The sequence below is a fragment of the Loxodonta africana genome, chromosome 11 (assembly GCF_030014295.1).
Source record: "Loxodonta africana isolate mLoxAfr1 chromosome 11, mLoxAfr1.hap2, whole genome shotgun sequence".
Lineage (NCBI taxonomy): Eukaryota > Metazoa > Chordata > Mammalia > Proboscidea > Elephantidae > Loxodonta > Loxodonta africana.
In genome coordinates, this window is record NC_087352.1 from 74,121,858 (window position 1) to 74,143,757 (window position 21,900).

The 21,900-nt window shown below is 37.4% G+C and overlaps 1 protein-coding gene across 1 annotated transcript in view; it reads left to right on the forward strand.

Moving 5' to 3' along the window:
* Positions 1 to 4,232: 4,232 nt before the first annotated feature.
* The window catches only part of LOC100672409 (nucleolar protein 4), a 156,175-nt gene continuing 138,507 nt past the window's right edge, over positions 4,233 to 21,900 (forward strand). The window contains exons 1-2 of the mRNA XM_064294622.1: positions 4,233 to 4,374; positions 11,204 to 11,353. Of these exons, the coding sequence (XP_064150692.1) occupies positions 4,348 to 4,374; positions 11,204 to 11,353 (177 nt within the window). The 5' untranslated portion in view covers positions 4,233 to 4,347. The remainder of the gene's footprint in view (positions 4,375 to 11,203; positions 11,354 to 21,900) is intronic.

Below are 21,900 nucleotides of genomic sequence, written 5' to 3' on the forward strand. Positions count from 1 at the left end.
CAAAACCTCGAGCGTGACTGCTCCTCGCAGGCCCTGTCCCCGAGGGGCAAGGAGGAGGAGGAGGAGGCGGTGGCTGCGGCACCTGCTGACCTAGCCAGCTCAGGTGCCTAGAGAGGGCGGAGCTGCTGCGCCTCGGTCCCCTACTCCTCCAAATGCCTCAGCGTCGCTTGAGGGCGACTCAGATCTCATCCAGGATCTGGGGGCGGGGTGGACGCTAGAGGGAAAAGAGCCTTGGCCTTCCTCCGCCACCACCCCCCAGCTGTTGCCAAGGCAACTGTGATGTTAGATGGCGAAGGCCGGGAGGCTGGACGGCAACTCCCACGCTCGGAGCCCGGAGCCCGGAGCCCGGAGCCCGGAGCCCGGAGCCCGGAGCCCGGAGCCTGGAGCACCGGGCGCGCGTGATTGGAGGATCCACCGAGGGAGAGCGGGAGGTCCAGAGAGGCGAGGCAGCAGCTTGCAGGGTGGAGGGCACCTTTGTCACCTCCACCCTTCCAGCGTTGCCACGGAAACCGCCAGGGCAACATCACCTGTACCGGCTGCTGCAGCCACCGCCGCTGAAATAGAAGAAACAGCAACCTGAGCCCATTTTGCCCCAGAAGTCTCTTCCAGGAACTCTAACCCGGCAGCTGCCACTGCTTGCCTCCCACAAACAGGAAATGAGAGGGCAGACATCCAAAATCTGCCCAGGGTTCCTCCACCATGCTTTTCTTTCCTTGGCTTTCCACCCAGAATTTCTCATCTAAGCATGTTCTACAATAAACAGTCCGGAGGATGAAAAAACAACTTCCTTTACACTGTGTCTGCCACACCTCTCTCTTAACAAACAGCTTGTTTAATTCTAGGAAACACTGCTCTGGGCCAAATCTAATTATCAAAAGAAAGTGATTTTTTGTTTTTGTATTACTGCAGGCATGTAAAATTCTTTTATTTCATTCATAGGATATGGGTAGTACTTACAGGATTGTCCTCTTTTTGTTAAGCACCACTGAAATTAACCTTTTTTTTTTTGCCACAAATAAGCAGTATAATGATGTGTAGGAATATCTGGAAAGCATAGTAGAAATAAAATGGGCTGTTTAGAACCTCCAACCGGTTTTTATTTCCAGTTCCATATGCCAATCCAGAGCTACAGTCTTCTTTTCTGGCCTCTATTTCGTTCGTGTTTGAGATAAGTTTTTGGCTTTACAAGGGAGATTATTTTAGTATGGCTGTGCCTTTGAACTAGGGGGGTAAATTAAGTACCAGAGAATACTTACACTTAGTTCAGGTTCAAGATTTAGTGCATGGATGCATCTCTACTGACTACCGACATGAATGCATTTAGCAAGAAGGACTCTCCCTGATTAGAGCACGTTGAGGCATCTGTGATCTTGAATTGCCAGCCATACCCTGGCAGGCTCTGTGAACCGCTGGTGGTCACAACCTCTTGCTTTTCATATTTCTTTCCTGTTTAATGTGTATTTGGTACAGCTTTCATTCTCTGAAAGCACCCCTGGCAGCTTTTGCTACTGATAATCATGAGTTTCCTTACATAGTTCTGCAAGTTTGAATAGACCAGCCTTTTCAACTGACTTTAATACCACCTCTTTAGAAAATCCCAACAATGCAAGATAACTATTTCTTTCCTAAGGCTGATAGGTGAGATACTTAATAATTTCATCTTGTCATACTTTCTGTGTCACAGGGCTTTCAAAGCCACTAAAAGAGATTTTGATACAGCCCAAATTCTAGGTAAACTATGAATTTGAAATAAGTTTATCATCAATGTCCTACTTCACTTGGTTGCCACCTTTCATAAAGGTCACTAGGGCTTCCTAAACACCAAATCTAATGCCCCTACCCTTTCATTTCTTTCCTCTTAGCCTCTCCTAAGAATTTAACCCTCTTGATCTAATCTCTCATTTCTCTGGAAAATCTTCCCCCATCTACTGTTGGCACTTCTCTGAGCTCTTTGAAGGCTCTTCCTCAGCATTTTCACTTTTACTTTTTTCACTATTGCACCGTAATCCTCTGTCTTTTCTATTCTATAGACGCTCCTGGGTCTTCTTAGCTTAATCTGCCCTTTTACTTCCTTGTCTTCTAAATCTGTTATCTTGTGAAGACTTATCTTTGAGCTATAAATCCCCCCCCCCTTTTTTTTTTGCCTGTTTTATGGGCATTTCTATAAGGTCTCTGTGAGTCAGTATTGACTTGATGGAAACAGGTTTCATTTTTTGGTTTGGTTAAGGGCATTTCTACTTGTCATTTCTGCAGACATTTTAAATTCAGCCTGTTCCACATTGAACTTGCTATGTTTCTCTCTAAAACTTGCTTTTATTACTGTGTTTTACATCTCGGTTAAGAACCTTGCTATTGCCACCAGTTACCCAATATCAGAAACATGGGAGTCATTTATTGACTTATTGATTCATTCGTTCAGATTGTTTATTGGCATCTAGCTTGTACCAAGCCCTGGAGGCACAGTGATTAGAAACTCAGGCTGCTAACCAAAAGGTCAGCAGTTTGAATCCACCAGCTGCTCCTTGGGAACCCTATGGGGCAGTTCTACTGTGACCTATAGAGTCACTGTGAGTTGGAATTGACTTGGCAGCAACTTTTTTTTTTTTTTTAAATATGCCAAGCAAACCCAGGTTAATCTGTCATGAAAATTAGTTTTCTTGGGAAAGACAGATTAATGAATTCACAAATGAGTAATAAAATTAGAGTTTTTAATAAAGTCTACTACAGAAGTAAGCAGGGTGCTATATGATAAGAATAAACTGGGAGGAGTACTTTAGATAGCATGATCAAAGAAAAGTTCCCTGGCTCAGATTGAATGAGAAATCAGATACTTTAAATTGCTGGAGAAAGAATGGGTAAGGCAGAGAAAATAACCATCACAAAGATCCTGTGATGCGGAAGGGATTGTTGTGTCCCAGGAACTTTCATCAAAGTCAATGTACATGGTGAGAAGGGGAAATTGGAGTGTGGTAAGGATGAGAGAAAGAGGGAATAGATTGTGCAGACAATTTGGGCCCTGATGAGAAGTTTGGATTTTATTTTAAGTGCAGCGGGAAGACGTTGAATGTTTTGAAGTGGAGTGGCTGTGGCATGAACTCTTATAATTTTGAAAAGGTTCTGACTGTGGGCTGGAAAATGGAGGCAGTTTCAAAAGTGGAGAGGCAGTTAAAGCCTATGGAAGTGTTCCAGATTAGTGATGACAAGGCGTTGGAAGTGGAAGGGAAGAGAAGTGAAAAAACTTCATCTGTAAAAATTTAACATATCCTATGAAGATTCATAGGATGTGTCCAAAACGAACGTATATATTCAAAAGAAATGAGGGACAAGCATACTAAATGAAAATGAGAAAAATAGTATAGCAGTATTATTTTTAATATCTGAAAATTGGGAACAACTCTGCTGTTTGAGGACAATGGTTAAATAAATTAAGGCATATTCTACAAAGGAATACTATGCATGAATAAAATAGGCTATTGCTACATACTACGACATGCATGAAACAGAATGACATGAAAAATGGGCAACACAAATCCATGTTGAAAAGTTAAGGCAGTGGTTGTCTTTAGGGAAGTGGGCAAGGTCAGTGGTGAGGGAGTTTGTGGGGGTGCTGCTACTTTTCTATTTTTTGACTTGGGTAAACCTTACATAGGGTGTGTTCAATTTGTGTTAATTCATCATGCTGTACATTTATGGCTTGTGCGTTTTTGTCCCTATTTTACATTGCAGTAAAAATGTTTATTTTTAAAAAGCTTTCCCATTAACTGAAAAACCTGGTGGTGTAGTGGTTAAGAGCTACGGTTGCTAACCAAAAGGTTGGCAGTTTGAATCCACCAGGCACTCCTTGGAAACTCTATGGGGCAGTTCTACCCTGTCCTGTAGGGTTGCTATAAGTCAGAATCGACTCGATGGCAATGGGTTTGTTTTGGGTTTTTTGGCCCCATTAACTACTGTAGTAGATCTTTTTGTTCAAGGCAAAATGCCTTCTCCACCTGGATTTTAAGCCAACTGAATCATAACCTACTTTTCCAGTGATTCACATGTCCCATGTTTCAGACAGACTCAACTAGTAAATGAGGCAGAGCCTGCCAATTGTCCTTCATATTCACTAGTTTCTTTCTGTTAGTAATAGAATCATCTGAATTTCAGCTGGACACGTGACTGCCTTTCACCAGTGTACAGACTACACTGTCTAAATTCCTTCCTGCTAGGTGTGGTCGTGTGATTAAGTTTGAACAGAAACAGAGAAGAGCACTTCCTGTACTTTCTCTTTCCCCTTTTCTTCTGGCTGGGAAATAACAATGTCTGTCAAAACTTTGGCAGTCACATGTTTTGAATAGCAGAGCTACCATGCTGACTCTGGACTACTGGACTGTGGTGAGAAAGAATTTTCTATTTTATTTAAGTTACAATATTTTGAGGTTTTTTTATGACAATATGGTGTCTACCTTAACACACTTGACATTTTCTAAACATTATGAATCGCGTGTGCCTCTGTGCATTTAGCTAGGTTAATCACTCTTTCTAGAACCCTAGATTCCTACTGAACTGATCTTGAGGTTATGCCGTAATCATTATTTTATCTCTTGCAATTCTTTGCACCTGCTAGATATGTGACCACGGGGAAATGTATTAATTTATCTGAAGCTCACCTTCCTTGCCAGTGAAATGAGAATCACATATGATTATTATGAAGATTCAAAAGGTAATATATGTAAAGCACTTAGCACTGTCTGGGGTACTCAACAAATATTAGCTTATTTTTACATTGAAGTTTTAATATTCATTCATTACATTATAGAATTGAGCAAAGACACAGAAAAATGCTCAATATACCTTTGGAAAGATGTGAATTAAGGATATGTAAGAGGCTAGCTCATCTTGTTTTACACCTTCTAGAAATTTATGCTTATTTCATAAATACTGGCAGTAGTGTAATGTGAACATAGATATACTCTATGACCAAGCAATTCTACCTCTAGGTATATACCCCAAATGAATGAGTGCATAGGGGTAGCAAAATATATGAACAAAATGTTTATAGCAGCATTATTTTTAATAACCAAAAATGGAAACAACTGAGTTGTTTCCTAGATATAGGAGTAAAACTGATTCAGTTTTGGTAAATTATTTTAATTGTTCCATGCTTCTCTTTCCTCTGAAAAATTGGGAGTAATATTGCCTGACTTTTGGCCTCTTAAGAATGTGACTAACCTACTACAAATTTCTTTGGAAAGAATTTCTAAAAGAACTCTAAGGTATTAAAAATTAATTATACATCTAATTTTAGTATTTCCTTTCTTGAATCTTCTAACAATTTTCTTGTGTCTAAAGTACTTCCTTTAAGTTCTTTTAATGGGGTGTTTGTCTGAAAACACACTCGTTCTTGAATGATAATTCAACTGGTTATACAATTCTGTAGGAGCCCTAGAGGCACAGAGGTTACGAGTCAGAAGTTTGAACCCACCAGTCAGTCTGTGGGAGAAAGATGTGGCATTCTGCTGCCGTAAGGATTACAGCCTTGAAAACCTATGGGGCAGGCCTACTCTATCCTATAGGGTGGCTATAAGTTAGAATTGATTGAAAGGCAACGGGTTGTTTAATTCTACATTGGTATGTATTTGCTCTTAGAGCCATGAAGCTATTCTTCCACCGTCTTCTGACTTTGTGACTATTGAGAAGTTTGCTGTCAGACAAATGGTTGTTCCTTAAGAGTGATCTGTCTTACCTCTCTGGCTACTTTTTAATATTGTCAGTCTGTGGTTGTCTGTAGTTTTACTATGATATAATCAAGAATGAATTAAAAAAAAAAAAACTTATCCTGGTGGGATTCATTGTGTTTCTTAAGTCTGATGACTGGTATCTCTATCAATGTTATACTGTTGTTTCCCCAAAGGAGGGCCTTTTATTTTCTTTTCCGTTCAAGAGCCAAATCAAAGAATAAGTCACCTTGCTATCTATTTGCAAATAGGAAGATTTTTTGTCTAACCCACTTTTTCACTGCATATACATTATTCTAAAAAGTAATATTAAAATAAATATTTTAGAGGTGGTTGTAATTAAAAAGGAAAATAATAGATTTAATTTTTATATCTTAATTTTGTATGCATTTTAAACTGATTTTTTTTTTTTCTAAAATTGACCAAAGCTATTTAAAAAAAAAAATACCTCGAAGTGGTTTTTGGTTTTCTTGAATAACTTTCCACTACTGGCACCCAGGAAAGCAAAGCTTTCACTTCTCAGAAAGGGCCTCTGGACTTTTTAATTTTTTTCCTGCATATTTTAGGACACCACCCACAACACTGTCTATTTATGTAATAAACTCAATAATATATTTGAAGGATATACCTTATCTGCAACAATAAAGTAACAACTAACAACTTTATTGAACCTTGCCTTGGGCATCAGGAAAAGCTTTTTGGAAGACTTTTTTGAAAAGCTTTTTTGGAAGACTGGACATGTAAGTGAGTCCTGGTGGTGCGGTGGTTAAATTGCTAGGCTGCTAACTGAAAGGCTGATAGTTTGAACCCACCAGCTGCTCCTCGGGAAAGGTGTGACAGCCTGCTTCCATAAAGATTATAGCCTCAGAAAGATTACAGCCTGTGAGGGGGCTCTGTTCTCCTGTAGGGACCCTACAGGAATCGACTCAACGGCAGCAAGTTTGAGTTTGGCTTGGATATATAAAATAGGTCTTGATGGCTGAATAAGAATTTGCCAGTTGATGAAAGACATTCTAAGTGGAAGGCAGAGAACATTATTTTATTAATTCATTAATTTATTCCTTCATCCCTCAAGAGTGTATCTTCTTGTCACCTGACCTGTGAATCTTGGCGTGAAAGCTTTGGATATGCCAGTACCCCACAGTCATGTGAGCTAATTCCTTGAAGTAAATCAGTCAATCTCTGTGTCTTTCTCTCTCTATAGGTATTGGATTCTTGAGGAAGTACAACAAAGTTTTGGCATGGATCTTACTTGCATACCTCAGTTGCTAAATCTTCATTTACTTTCCACTGAAATACTCTTACAGGTCTTATAATCACTTTAAAAGTTCTTTCTTTCTTTCTTTCTAGAAAGTTAGTTACTACTAAGTTACTACTCTCAGAATTTTCCTAAGATAAATTCTTTCTTTTTTCCTGGGATTGTAACTCACCAGATTGATTTCTTAAACTGTAAAGCTTTAAAGTTTTTTTTTTTTTTAATCCTTTTAGCATTTCCTTCCAACTATGCTGATAAGTTATAGGTTATTGACCATAAGCACTCCATGTCTTTTGTTCTTCTAGTTTTTTTTTTTTTTTTGTCATTAAAGTTATCATGAATTAGCATCTCTGAAGCTCATTTTTATTTATCATGTTCTGGTTTCTAGCCCCAAAGTTATGAAAGGGTTTTATTTTATTTAAGGGGAAAAAGCATGGAAATGCAATTGTATTTGTAAATCACAACTAAGTACTGAATTACCCAAAATGATGACCAAAAATGATAACCAAAATTATTAAATCTTCAGATGAATCCTGAACTTTGTATTAAACAATCAATCTGGTTTTTAAGGAGAAAAAATTAGTTTCTACCTTTTTCTAGGTTATTACGTAAACTGTTCAATAGGTGCTAAAAAACCCAAACCCAGTGCCGTCGAGTCGATTCCGACTCATAGCAACCTGCAGGACAGAGTAGAACTGCCCCATGGAGTTTCCAAGGAGCACTTGGCAGATTTGAACTGCCAACCCTTTGGTTAGCACTTAACCACTACGCCACCAGGATTTCCAAATAGGTGCTAGTACAGTGAAATAATGAAAACAGAGAATCACTCAGCCTAAATAATAACTGGTTGTTCTCTTGTTGTTGTTGTGTGCCGTCAAGTCAATTTCAACTCATAGCAGCTCCATAGGACACAGTAGCTTGCCCCACAGGGTTTCCTAGTCTGTAATCTTTACAGGAGATCACGAGGCCTTTTCTCCCTTGGAGCTGCTGGTGAGTTCTGACTACCAACCTTTTGGTTAGCAAGTGAGCACTTGAACCATTGTGCCACAAGGACTACTATACTGGTTCATTCCAAAATAAAGCAAACCCTTTGCCATCGGCCCTATAGGACAGAGTAGAACTGCCCCATACAGTTTTGAAGGGGCACCTGGTGGATTTGAACTGCCGACCCTTTGATTAGCAGCTGTAGCACTTAACCACTACGCCACCAGGGTTTCCATACTGGTTGATTAGTACCACAAAATTGAAAGTTACTTGTACTTCAGGGATAACAACAGCATGTTTTAGGGAAGTGTGTTAAGTGCCCCCATAAGACAATATCTAAAAAGTAAACCTCATTTTGCCAGTGTCTGAACACATGGCAAAGCATTGTTTTTCCAGACTTCATTGTGCGGGTGGGGATTGGCCTCCTAGTAATGTGGACATTTGTTTGTGCTGGAGAGAAGATGAATATTGCTATATAAGTAATTGTAATTATCTTCTCATTGAAGAAACATAAGCTTGGAATTCAATAGTGTGTTCTTGGGTAAATCATCAATTTTAGAAAGAAATAGGATGAAATTTTCTCTGCTTTGCAACCGTATTGCTGATAAAAAAAAATTAATAAATTTCGTATAGGTTTGCTTTTCACAGAAACACTTTTTTAGGTTGAAGTTACAAATGTACTTCATTTTTTTCATTAGCTAATTTTACTTTGTACTATTTTTTCTTTTCCCTGAAATATTGTTTATTAAAAAATCTACAAGTTATGTCTTTGTTCTGCCTTTTTTAAAATAGTAATTCCAGCATTAGAAGATGTTAGATAAAGAATGCTGTGAATTAAAAGTTCTTAACTTGGTTTATAAACGTATTATTTTATGTATAATTAGGTTGATTTTCTTTACCAGTCAATACAGATTTTTTAGCTGAAAGGTTTCTTATAGATGTTTTAATCTATCAGATGTTTTGTTTTTGTTGTTTGTCCTTAAATACACGATTAAGCTAAAGCCCTAAGGATCAAATGGTTGGATCTTACCCTAAGGTTAAAAAAAGAGTTTCAGGCTGCAGAGACCACTTGGAAAATTAGCACATTCTGCTCAAGTGAGCGTGGGAAAGTGTATTTTCGCTTCTTGCCCTTTCCTTTTCATAAAGATAACTGCTTGAGCTCCGGAGGCCTGGGTTTGGATCCTAGCACAGTCTCTTACTACCTAGTGATTTGAGGTTACTAAAATTCTCCTTGCCCCAGTATGCTTTCTGTGTGTAAACAACTCCAGAGAGTTGCTATAAGGAGGAAGGGACCAGGCACCTTCGCCTTAACCTGACTGACTGCCAGTACCCGCGCAGGTTCAGTGCCCGGCAGCTTCTGCTGCTCACTTCCCCTTTCTCATTGCTGTAGCTTCTGCATCATCTATCAACTTCTCTTTTCCTCATCATTCTTTCCTTATTTTTTTTTTTGGGGGGGTGTCATTCCCTTCTCTAAACCAAAAGCAAACCAGGGGCCTTTGAGTTGACTCTGACTCGTGCTTTTCAGGGTGCCATTCTCTAACCTGCAACAGTTTCCAGGCTGGTCTCTGCTGTCCTCTGGGCAGCCTCTCTCTACTGTCACTACATATTGGTCTTGTGTCACAAGGCAATGAGGTATTATCCATGGGGCCCAGTACAGAGGAAGAGGAGGTGTTTCAGGGTGGTGAAGGACAGAGTGAGAAATGTCTGAAGCCCAGTGAGAAACAACAGGCATCAACACAGATAATGCGTGAGGGAGCACCGCAATTTGAACAGAGGGAAAATGCCTGTTGGGACTAACATGCATCTTCGTAGTATATGATTATTTGAATATGCGCTCTCAGCACTGCTACTTGCTGTTCAAAGAGGCCCTTGCCATTTGACTCATTGATGGCACAATGATTTAACTCAAATTAATGTACTCTTGTGCTGTATGCTGACAATTAACAGCTATGTCTTATTACTTCAGGTTATGCCTCATGGTCCAAATAAGAACACTATGTGTGTATGTGTGTGTGTGCAAGAAGATAACCTTTTCATGCTGCAGCCACGTAAGATTAAATTCCTTTCTCGTCTCATTCCAGACTTATTTCTTGTTCCTCTTTGCCATCCCAGGGAACTCTTGGCTCTTCCCCGTATGTCCCACTGCCAAAGCTTATGCTCTGCTTCAACTCCCACCCATGTCAAATTGTATTTCTTCTAACAAGCTACCTTAGCAAGAGGCATTATCTTCATTCTCTCAACTAAAGTACTTTGCTTGTAATTTTCATCACAATCCTCAAAATGACAGCAGCCACAATTTATTGAGTGTTGACTATAAGCCAATGATAAGGCTGAGTATTTTACAGATTTATTTAATTCTTACAATTCTATGAAAGAGATTCTATTATCCTTGTTTTTACTCAGGAGGAAACTAAGATTTAGGGAGGCTTAAGTGATTTGCACAAAATGCACAACTGTTAAGTGGAAGATCCAGGGGTCACATCCAGATTATCCCCAGAGCTCATATTTTTTAACACAAAAGCACACTCCCCTTTAGTCTAATACCAATAGTGTTGTAGGTGCGTTTTCTTTCCTGGATTATATGATGCTTGAGGGTAGAGACACTATATTATTTCTTTTATGTCTCCATTGTATAAGTTCCAGGACATATCAACTCAATAAATATTTGGTTGAATGAATGAATCGATATCAAGAAAGAAGCTATTGCATGCAGTGAAAAAAACAAAACAAAAAAAAATTACATGGGATAACTTGGGCCTTAAAATGTATTTTTAAATAATTTAACAAGTGACACTGGTAGCTACATAAATCACTGTACAGACTTAAAGGATGGCATTTATGGGTAAGCATGAGTTACTTAACACTGTGTGTCGAATGTCTTTCTCCAGACTCTTTAAAAGTCAGTATATAAATAATGCATAAAATGGTGAGATATTCATTCACTATTTTTGGAATTCACTATTTTTTGGTGCTCTGGTGGCACAGTGGTTAAGAGCTACAACTCCCAACCAAAGGTCGGCAGTTCGAATCCACCAGCTGCTGCTTGGAAACCCTCTGGGGCAGCTCTACTTGGTCCTGTAGGGTCACCGTGAGTTGGAATTGACTCAACACTAATGGGTTTGGTTTGGGTTGTTTTTATGTAGATGATTTGGTTCAGGTTATCACAATATTTTTGTTTGATCAACTTCATGTGTTAAATCTGACAATTAATTTATTAATCTTGTGCTTTGTTTTATTCTGTTTCCAGGATGGCGTAGGTGTAGATGAGAAGCTGTCTTTAAGGAGAGTAGCTGTGGTTGAAGATTTCTTTGACATTATCTATTCCATGCACGTGGAAACAGGGCCAAATGGAGAACAAATTAGAAAACATGCTGGACAAAAGAGAACTTACAAAGCAGTAAGTTAAAAGAAAAAAAATCATACTTTTGAAATTTGATATTATGTATGCTTGTCTAAATAGGTTTAAGAGTTATATAGCCTGTCTTGAACAGAAATTAGAAGATATCATGGTTATAGCCAACATCTGGACTATAATTATTACTGACCCTATTTTGAACAAACGTTCACCGAATGCAATTTAAACCTGCTCCTAGCACTCTCGTATTATTTTCTTTAAATAAATAAAAATGTGGTAGTTCTAGGCACATGCCCACAAATGGGAAGATATATTTGTGTTTCATAGTCACTGTGTCATAACCTATGAATTATGGGCTGGAACATATGGACTTGGGTACTACCACTACTTTCTTAACATTCTTTTCCCTCAAATCATATTAATATGTTTGAGTATTTTCTATTTAATGTTTATAATCATATGAATAAGGACATTTTGTGACTTTTCATGTCACCTTATATTAAATACATTTGTCCTGAAGGGTGTGCATGTCTTAATTTTCCAGAATGCACTATTAAAGGTTTTGTGTTATTTTCATAGATCTAAAGTGCTTGAATGTTTAAAAACAAAAATATGTAATGTTTTATCAGCAGATTTAATGAACTGTTAGTGAAATATATATAGTCAGAATGGAGTTATATATTATTTCTAAAGTTTCTAACTATTTACAGTTCAATCTAGACAATTTTATCTAGTTTTTTATTTAATTAAATACTTATGAAATTGTCTTACTGTAAATGTTTCATCCTCTCTAGGAAAACTGAACAGTAAATTATTATTTTCCAATATGAGCAAAGTATGCATCAGAAGTACTTTAGTAGCAACCAGAATAATATCCTTTTTTAGAATTCTTGTTGAACTTTGCTTTTGGCTACCTTTATATTAACTGTTTTTAGCTATATTGATACACAATATCAGTCTGGATCCATTTTTTTTTCAGATACAGAAAAATGTGTGAAATGCTCAAAGTTTCAAATACAGGTACATATGTTTGAAAATTAGCTACTGAGCATAAGAAATAGCTTCTTTTCCATAACTATTTTTTGCTATATGGCCAGGGTCATATTGAATCTTTGTAGCTGCATAATAACCCTTAATACACGTTGTACTTTTCCCTCTTCTCTATGGTTTTGTTTCTTGGCTGTTTCCAAATTGCATGGTTTGTGGGCAGGCACTATTGTAAGTTTCCTTACATATTCTGCCACATAAACTTTATTTTAACTTACACATCCTAGAAGACATTCTTCTCACGACTAATGGTAATGATCTAGCTTCTTGAGATACTTTTATATAGACTAATATTACTGAACATACTCATTTCGCCTGTCTCCTAAGCCAGGGTTGTATATCTGGTTGTTAATTAGAAAAAAATTGTATATTGATCTACTAATTCACTAACTGTGTACGCTGATGATAATTCATTTTCATGAAATAGCTACCTGAACTCGATAGAACTTTGTAAGGTGGGACAATAGTAGAAGTTCGATTGTATGGAAATGAAAAATTGTTTGTAAATGAAAAAACAAAACAATTGGCTTCATTGTCAATGGTAGTGTGGTAGCCAGAGCTGTTTAGGTGCCAAAAGCAATTTAAAATAATTTAATCTTAGAAATACACTTATTAGAGACTTTCAATTAAAGTGGAATCATGAGACAATGACATAGACCCAAATCTCTTACTCTGTTTTCTTAAATGAAATGTAGAGAACGTGATCCGTTGCTATTATGCATGCTAACAGTTTCCAAAAGATTGGTAAAAATGTTTCTAACACATATCATTTTACATTAACATCGTGAAGACTTGTTCTGCATTTTGGCAGAGGTACACCAACTTGGGAAACCCTAGTGGCATAGTGGTTAAATACCATGACTGCTAACCAAAAGGTCGCCAGTTTGAATCCACCAGGCGCTCCTTGGAAGCTCTGTGGGACAGTTCTACTCTCTCCTGTAGGGTCGCTATGAGTCGGAATTGACTCAACGGCAACAGGTTTGGTTTGGATTTGATTATGCCAATTTGGAAAATAAAAGCAGCACCTGAAACATCATTCTTTCCCTTTTGAGATCCTTCTTTCCCAAGTTTATTTTTTATTTCCACATACAAAGAGTTCTCACCTTTTCCTAACATCATGAAATTTTTTTCCGGCCTATCCTTTTGCCCTCTGGTATCTCTCAGTTGAATCCTAATTAGGCAACTTTTCCATTTTAAGGAGTAATAATTCATTGTTGAAAAAAGAACTGCTGCAAAGCCAGCAAAACTGTGGGCATGAATCTATGATGAATTTAAGTGTAACGTTAAAAATTGATATAAATGTTCCTTTAATGGGGCATAAAACTAAATGCAATTTTAAATGGAATGGTTTAGTGCTGTTAGGGCCTTAGATTGTTGGGTCAGAATTTAGCTCTTGATACCAGTGCTGGAATTGGCTAGTCATTGATAGAATTAGCTCGATACCTATTGCAATCATAATGGGTCCCATTAAGCTTAAGATTTTTTTTTTTTCCTACTTCTAACACATTAGCTTATAGAGCATGATTATGTTTATTGACCTTCTTTTTCTCCCTTTTTCACCATGGCCAAGAAACCATACTTACACAACTAATCATTAAAGTGCGTCATATTGTCTTAATAATATTACCAGTAGATTTAGTGGCCATTTTATTTACTTTGCCTTTTTTGCAAATCTCCTTTCTGTGTTTTCACTCTGCAGGAAATGGTGGTCCTTTAATATTGGATTAACTTTGAATGCTATTTGGTTTTACCTATCTGCAGTATGTCATTCCTTGAAATATCTAGGCATTATATGGCTTAAATTTTATTATAATCTGATTTGAATATAGATAAAATTAAAGCGTATGTATTCTATTACTCATGAACTTTTTTGAAAATCCACATAAAATGACACATTTTAGGAATATGTAAAGGCTATCATGATTAATCTTTTACATCATTGTTGCGTTCTTTTAGGTCTTTCCTTTTTCTGCGTTTGTCTCTGTGTGTATATTGTTACCAGTACATTGAATGTGTCTCTTTCAATATATCTGACTACAGTCAACCCTTGATTATCTGCATTAATAAGTAGAAAACAAGTCTGGAACATTCAAATATCACTTATATTTGTGCTTAAAATATATCTTTGCACCAAAAATTAAATGTAGGTGTGCTTAGCAATTTGGGAAGCCACTTCTAAATTAATGCTGTGACATTAAAAAAAACAAGGTGGAGTGTTGTCTAGTTTTCTAGTCATTAACTCTTCCCATTTCTGCCTGAATTCTACCTTTAGGGATTGTATCTCTGTTCTCTGACAGCCTTTTATCATTTGGCCTTTATCACAGGTTAAGCACAGATACCGTTTCAGAAATGTTTCTTAAGTCAGGGTTTGATTAAAGGCTAGAGTTTCAGAGTTCTTACTTGCTACATGTAAAACAAGAGTAGCTGTTGGAAATCCAGGAATTAAGGAAGAAGGTTAGTTCCTGGTGTTATCAATACAGAGAACGATCTGCGTGTGTCTGTGTGTGTGCATGTGTGTATAATACAACTCACCCCAACAAAATACTCTCTACACATATAACTGGTAGTGCAGTATCCTAAAGTTACGTGTATTTTTCATGTGCGTAACTGCCCATGATTACACTCATTTAATTTGGTTAATTTGGAGTGGTGAGTGTATGCTGTAGCTAAAAGGAAACAGGCTTGAAGCCAGACAAACGAATTCAGTTTCAAATTTCAAACCTAGAGTTTCATATTTGGGTGACTTGGGGTAAATTATTTACTTTTTGTCTCCTCGTCTTTAAGGGGACGTAGTGGTATACACTGTGTAGTGGAAGAAATGAGTTAACATGCATAAAGTAATGGACATATTGTAAATCTTTAATTATTTCTCTTTCTTATCCAATCACTACTCATGTTCCAGGTAGAAGGACAAACAGGACAATTGACATAGCTCTATCATTTGCCTTAATTGCAATTATGGATCCAATATCCTCTGCCTGCCCTTATGCCTCTGTTGGGAGATAGGAGTAGCAATAACTGGTAATCATAGTTATAGTACTAATGGTAATAACTTTCCACGCATCCTTTTTTTGTGAATCTTATAAATAGTACTGTGTCTGAAACTCCTGATTAGTTTAACTTTTACTCAAGATTTGTTTGACTCAGTTGAAGAAAAACATGAGAGAAGGAGAGAATTTCTGTGGCTAAAAGGTCTCCTGCCAGATGAAGCTCTTGAGAATTTCAGTTATTTCATTTCCTTTTCCAGAGTTTAAATGTGTTCGTCAAATTATCTGAAATTCTTTTTATACTGGCTCTCCTTAAAGAATTAGCTTTCAAAATAAATGGAATATTTCTTTTCAGGGACATACTATAGAAAAATAATGTGTCGATGCAGAATTTCTACATTCCTACCCTGAATACTAACCAGGAAAAGCTTTTATTCTATCAGATTTAAAACACTTAACCTTAAAACTAGTTAGTAGTAGTTTTTTGTCCTGCTCTTTTTATAAATGCCTATTGGCTCAGCATATCTGCTACATAATAAGATATTTCAACTTGCAGCAGTCTCAGCTACTTTGTTTTTTAAAAATTGTCAGAATTTTTGTAAACTGCAGATGAGACTAACGAGCGAAATTTATTGCTGTTGTGGTATGAAAAAATAGCACTAAACTGAAATTCAAGAGTTCTAAACAATTCATTTAACCTCTTGTTGTCTCAGGCCTCAATTTCCTCACATGTAAAATGAGGGGACTATATTTCTGTTTTTTTTTTTTTCAAACTCAGAAAGAATCAGAGCAGTGACCATGGTATGTAGGGGCTGCTGCTGTGCTCGGAGACAAAATGAAAATAGTAACCAAAGCGAGCAATTTGGATGGCACAAGGACTGTTCAAACATAGGGAATGCACTCTGCTCTTACAAAAGCAGATAGGCCAGGTGATAAAGCATAGCTCAGAGATAGAAGATTTGAGCTCGTTTATTTTCTAGTGAGGTTTCCTGTATATAGCAATCGTAAGAATAATCATGAGAAGGGTATATCGTCATTGGATTTCATATTTCCAGGATTTTAAATGGTAATCAAAGAAGGACGGCCATAAAATGGACTATCAAATGTCAGCAATTTTACGCAGCTCTTCATTTTTGCAAAAGTTATTGTAATAATCTACATCATATTATCAGTAGGAAGCTCCTTAAGTTACAACGTGCCTTTAAGGTGCAGTGCAACGCATGTGGCCACCCACAATTGTATTTATCTTGCCCTGACTGTGATGACTACTCTACCTACCTCATTGTTTAGTCATGATTTTTCTTGTGCTCTCTTTTTCTGTAAACATACATGTTCTCTTCAGTGTCCCTTGTCTTACAGCTCTATAGTTTCAGCCAGGGGTTGTAGGGTTTGTTGGTCTTACATGTTGATACAGGGGTTATCTGTAGAGTTTTGTGATTAATGGTGGGAAGCCTTTGCTCCCCTCACATATTTCACTTCCCTATCACAGTACCTCAAATATTACAAGCAGAATTTAATTTATTTGGTATAAACCCAGGGACCCCTATAGCTTTATAGAAAATCCAAATATCCTTGTGCGAGTGATGCTATAGAATGAATTAGACTGCTAACAGTCATTGATACTTTAGATAATCACTGAACAAATTTCTGTCCTCTGTCTCTACCAAAAAAACCAAACCCAGTGCGGTCGGGTCCATTCCGACTTACAGAGACCCTATAGGACAGAGTAGAACTGCCCCTCCACCCTCACCCCCGTCTCTAGCTGAGGTTAACTCAAGAGTAAGCAGGGATACAGAAAGGGAATGTGGGACATGGAATAGGTAAATCTACTGATTATCATAGTATCTGCCTGATTTTTGTGTGAGGCTTAGCGTGGCATGGTACGCAATAGTCTTTGGCGCCTGTTTGATCGTTAGACATTGAGAACTCAGATTATCAAGTTGAAGATGAAAAGCCTCAAGTAACCTCATTTGAAAATCTTTGTTTTCTAAGAAAGGGAACTATTTTTTATCGAAAGTTTTTTTTTTTTTAAAGATGAGAGAATATTATGTTGAAATAGACGGAAAAGATTAGGTTAAAAAAACTACAAAAATTAGATTTCTCAGAAGAACTGTTATCTAGGCATGATTCCCTAATTGAACACAGAAATGCTTTATACTTGTTTCTCTTCTCACTTCCTTTTAATATTTAAAAATTTTTGCTTTCTTGCCATAGACCCAAGTGCATGCATAGGGTGTTTCTGAGGCAAAGATGTGAGGAAAATATCCTCTGGAGCTTAGAAGTTAATTTTTTGCTGGTAAAGCATCTTCTCTGACTGAATGTAAAAAATGAAAATCAAAGAAAAATAAGGCAATAAATAAATATAGGTCCTTGTCTTTTTACCTAGATGACATCATTTATTTCATTTTATTATTAAAACTAGAGCGGCTTAAATAAACCAATGTTCTGGTCTAACAGAGATGGGAAAAAAACCTTAAAATTACCTACTCCAAATCCAGATAATTTTGGTAGACATTCTCCAATATCGGAGTCAGTAATATTTGATAATGTTGTATAATAAATTAGTGATCTAGGGGTATATTTTATAACAAGTTTATCCTGGAGAGTTTATCAGTAGAAAACATTGCTTGAATGTGGATATTTTCTAGGTACTTTGTGAGGTTTTTGTTTGTTTTATTTTTTTCTTTTTTGTGGCTAGAGTAGGTGTTTGAAAAATTGAATTTTCCCCGATGATAAGAGGCCATGTTTCTTTCTCATACACAGCTTAGCAAAATGCCTGGCTCATAGTAGTTTGTTGAAAGAAATAACCATCCACTTGTCTCTATGAAGCACCTGTTTTTTTAACTCCAATTAAATAGTATAAAGATGTTTCTATAAAGAGTAATAATTTGAAATAAGATCAGCGCAACCACCCATAGCTGTAAAGACTGTGCCCTGCACAACTCATGTTTACAGTGAACAGCGCCCCCTGGATTTATACAATTGTAGGTTACAAGCCCTGGTGGGTCAGTGGTTAAGGGCTCAGGCTGCTATCCAAAAGATCGGCAGTTCAAACCCACCAGCCGCTCCTTGAAAACCCTATGGAGCAGTTCTACCCTGTCCTATAGGGTTGCTGTGAGTCAGAATCAACTGAACAGCAATGGATTGGAGGTTCTGAATAAGGTAAAAAAATATTTAATATAATTTTGATGGAAATCTTTGATGCTCCATTTATTAATGTTATCACCTTTTTAGGTAAGATATAAACACACTATTTACTTTTCCACACAAATATATAACAAAAGTAAGCATATGTTGTTGTTTTCATATGCCATCAAGTTGATCCTGGAAGTGACCCTACAGGACAGAGTAGAACTCACGTGTGTGTGTGTGTGTGTGTGTGTACACAGATGATTTGTAGATATTGAAAACAGCTCTTAAATCTAAACATAAAGAAACATAGTACATATAATATTAAATCTACTTTTATATTAGAAGAGCCCAACTGTTTTTGATAACAACAAAAAAAATATTATTCAGACTAAGTCAGATGTATAAAACACCTCGGAGGGAAAAAGTTAAAAAAAAAAAAAGTATGAAAACTAAAGTTATTAAACAGCTATCCTAAAACAGAGTAACAGTGTGCTTCCTTTTGTCAAAATTGATTCATTTTTTATATACATCTAGAGTCATCACAGGTGGGCAGAGTAATAGTACAAATCGTTTGTACTCAGAAGCTGTTTTTTGTTATGGAGAGAATCTAAAGAACATGATGGATTGTAAGCTTAACCGAACCTGTTTGTCATCAGCTGATGTCAGCGACACCATCATCGCAATTTTATTAAACAATATTGTCCAGTTAATAGGTACATTCGTTGAAAGGGAATTAGCCTTTCAGAGAAACGTCATTAACTCTTTACACCCAGCTTATCTTTTTTTTTAATATGTTGCTACTGCAGTGCACCCTAGTGGTGAAAATCAGTCAATGCAGCGTTTAGAAGTACTTAAAGCTAGTGATGTCTAGTAGTAATGGCGCTTGCTCAGATCCAGAGGTTAATGTTTCCTGGGTGCTGTGGTGGTGTAATAAATAAAATCTCCGGAGTTTCTTAAAGTATATACATGTGGGCACCAGTATAAAGAACTATATGGGATAAAATGTCACAGGAAAGAGTCATAGAATGTGAAAGAATGGCATGAGATGGTAGAGAATGGTACCAGTTTTAGTGTCGTGTATCGACTCGATGGCAACAAGTTAGTGTCATATAGACTTGGCTTTAAATTCTGATAAGGCAAGTTCTGCAAGTGTGTTTTATACATACGACTTAGTCTGAATAATATTATTTTTGCCAAATTATTACTTCGTAGGGTTGTTTTGAGGCTCAGAAATAAGATATATAAAGGATATAACATAATTGCTTCAAATATAATAAACCAAACACGTTGCATTCAAGTCAATTCCGACTCACAGTGACCCTATAGGACAGAGTAGAACGCCCCCGTAGGGTTTCCAAGGAGCAGCTGGTGGATTTGAACTGCCGACCTTTTGTTTAGCAGCCAAGTTCTTAACCACTGTGCCACCATAGAAAGACGATGTTTTTTTTAAAAACTATGAAGTTGTCTGCGGGGAAACAGGCGTTTTAGACTGCTTTATTTATTTATTTTTTTTCCTGTTAACTAGGTAATGAAAATTCTGCTTTTTCTTTGTGTCATCTATGATCCTCAGTGGCCTGTGGATTACATCCACCCATGTCTTCGTTCATGACTTTGCCAGAATGGTGAATATCCTTCACTGGGTTTATGAACAGTAGTTTAAGTCATTTCATGATAATAAAGAGAAATTAGCCTTTACTTTTATTTATTTATTTTTTTCTGTTTATCTGCTCTATTCTTCATCTTCCCCTTCATCCTCATTTTTTGGAGAGGGGCGAATGTCTTCCCTCAGTCAATACATACCACAGCCATATTTGAGCATGGCTCCGTTCTTTAGCCATAGTTACTGGACAAGAGGTGAATCCTGAAAGAAACTAAGACCATGAATTAGCTGCTGCTTCTGAGAATTTGAAATTTGGTCCAAGAAATTTCCTTCTTGATGTGCTTGTTTTCTTCAGTAGAGAATATATAAATGGGATATCTTTTGTCGTATGTTCATATTAGTTATATAATTATTCATATTGTCTAAAGCAGTATTTCTCAACAGGCACTGTAGGCTTTTGGGGCCATTTAATATTCCTAATCCCTGAGTGTTATGTTACAGCAACACAATCCCTGGTTACTGTGATAACCAAAATACATCCTTGCTCTGTCTTTGCAAACATCAACACCACAGTAAACACTACCCTCAGGTGAGAGGCATTTCCTAAAGGAAACCATGTGGTCAGTTCTCTGCTCAGTATCTCACAAAAATGTTTTCATTATGTGCCAATTGTAGAGTCACTCAAGAATTCAGACAAGGAATTCTGCATCCAGGGCGTGTTGTTATCATCTCACAGACTGTGCAGTTTGCCTGCACAAATATTATGTGAGGGCTGTGCAACTTACTGGACTTGCTAGCAGGGTGAAGTGCAACCTTTTCAATCTTCTTTCCTGTTCCCTAAGATGGCTATTTCTTGCCTGCTTTGAGTGGATAAATTGTACAAATGGTTAGATGTGCTCAGCTGCTAACCAAAAAGTTGAAGGTTTGGGCCCACCCAGAGGCACCTCAGAAGGAAGGCCTGGCAATCTACTTCTGAAAAATTAGCCATTGAAAACCCTATGGAGCACAGTTCTACTCTGACACACATGGGGCCCCCGTGAGTCAGACTCGCCAGCCACTGGTTTACTGGTTTGAGTGACTGTAGCAACTGTATTCTTAGCTGCCTGTTCCAAAAGAAATGCCGTCTCCACACTGGCTAGCAGTGTACAGTAAATGTAAACCTGAGCACAGGGAGTTGCAATAGCAGCCAGGGAGAGCTTAGGACTGACCTTTTGAATGTGTGGATGAGTATTAGACCAAGGAGCTTGAATTCTCCTTGTATTTCTCCCTTCAAAAGAAAACCAAACCTACTGCTGTCAAGTTGATTTCCCACCCATATTGACCTTAGAGGACAGAGTAGAACTGCCCCACAGGGTTTTCAAGGCTGTAAATCTTTACAGAAGCAGAATGCCACATCTTTCTCCCATGGAGCAGCTGGTGGGTTCGAACTGCTGACCTTTTGGTTAACAGCTGAGCATTTAACCACGGGGCCACTAATATTATTCGTACTCTTCAGGAGAAATCATGAGAGGAAGTGAGTTTCCCCAACTTGCCACATGTGTAATTGTATATTTTAATGTAGTTCTTCATGCTGCAAATAGTTCTATAAATATTTGGTTTTCTGAGTCATTTTATTTGTATGCAATATTTAGGGATTCTTTTTTATTTTACTATTAGGAAAACATGTATGAAGAAAAACTTTTTCAGAGCCCATCTGCTCATTTTTTTTCTTTTAAGAATAGGAATCCTCTGTTTTGACAATCTGTTCCTTAGTAGAATCAAATATTCTATCATAAGAAAAAAGGGACGCAAAAATAGCACCCACAACTTTGGTGACACATTTC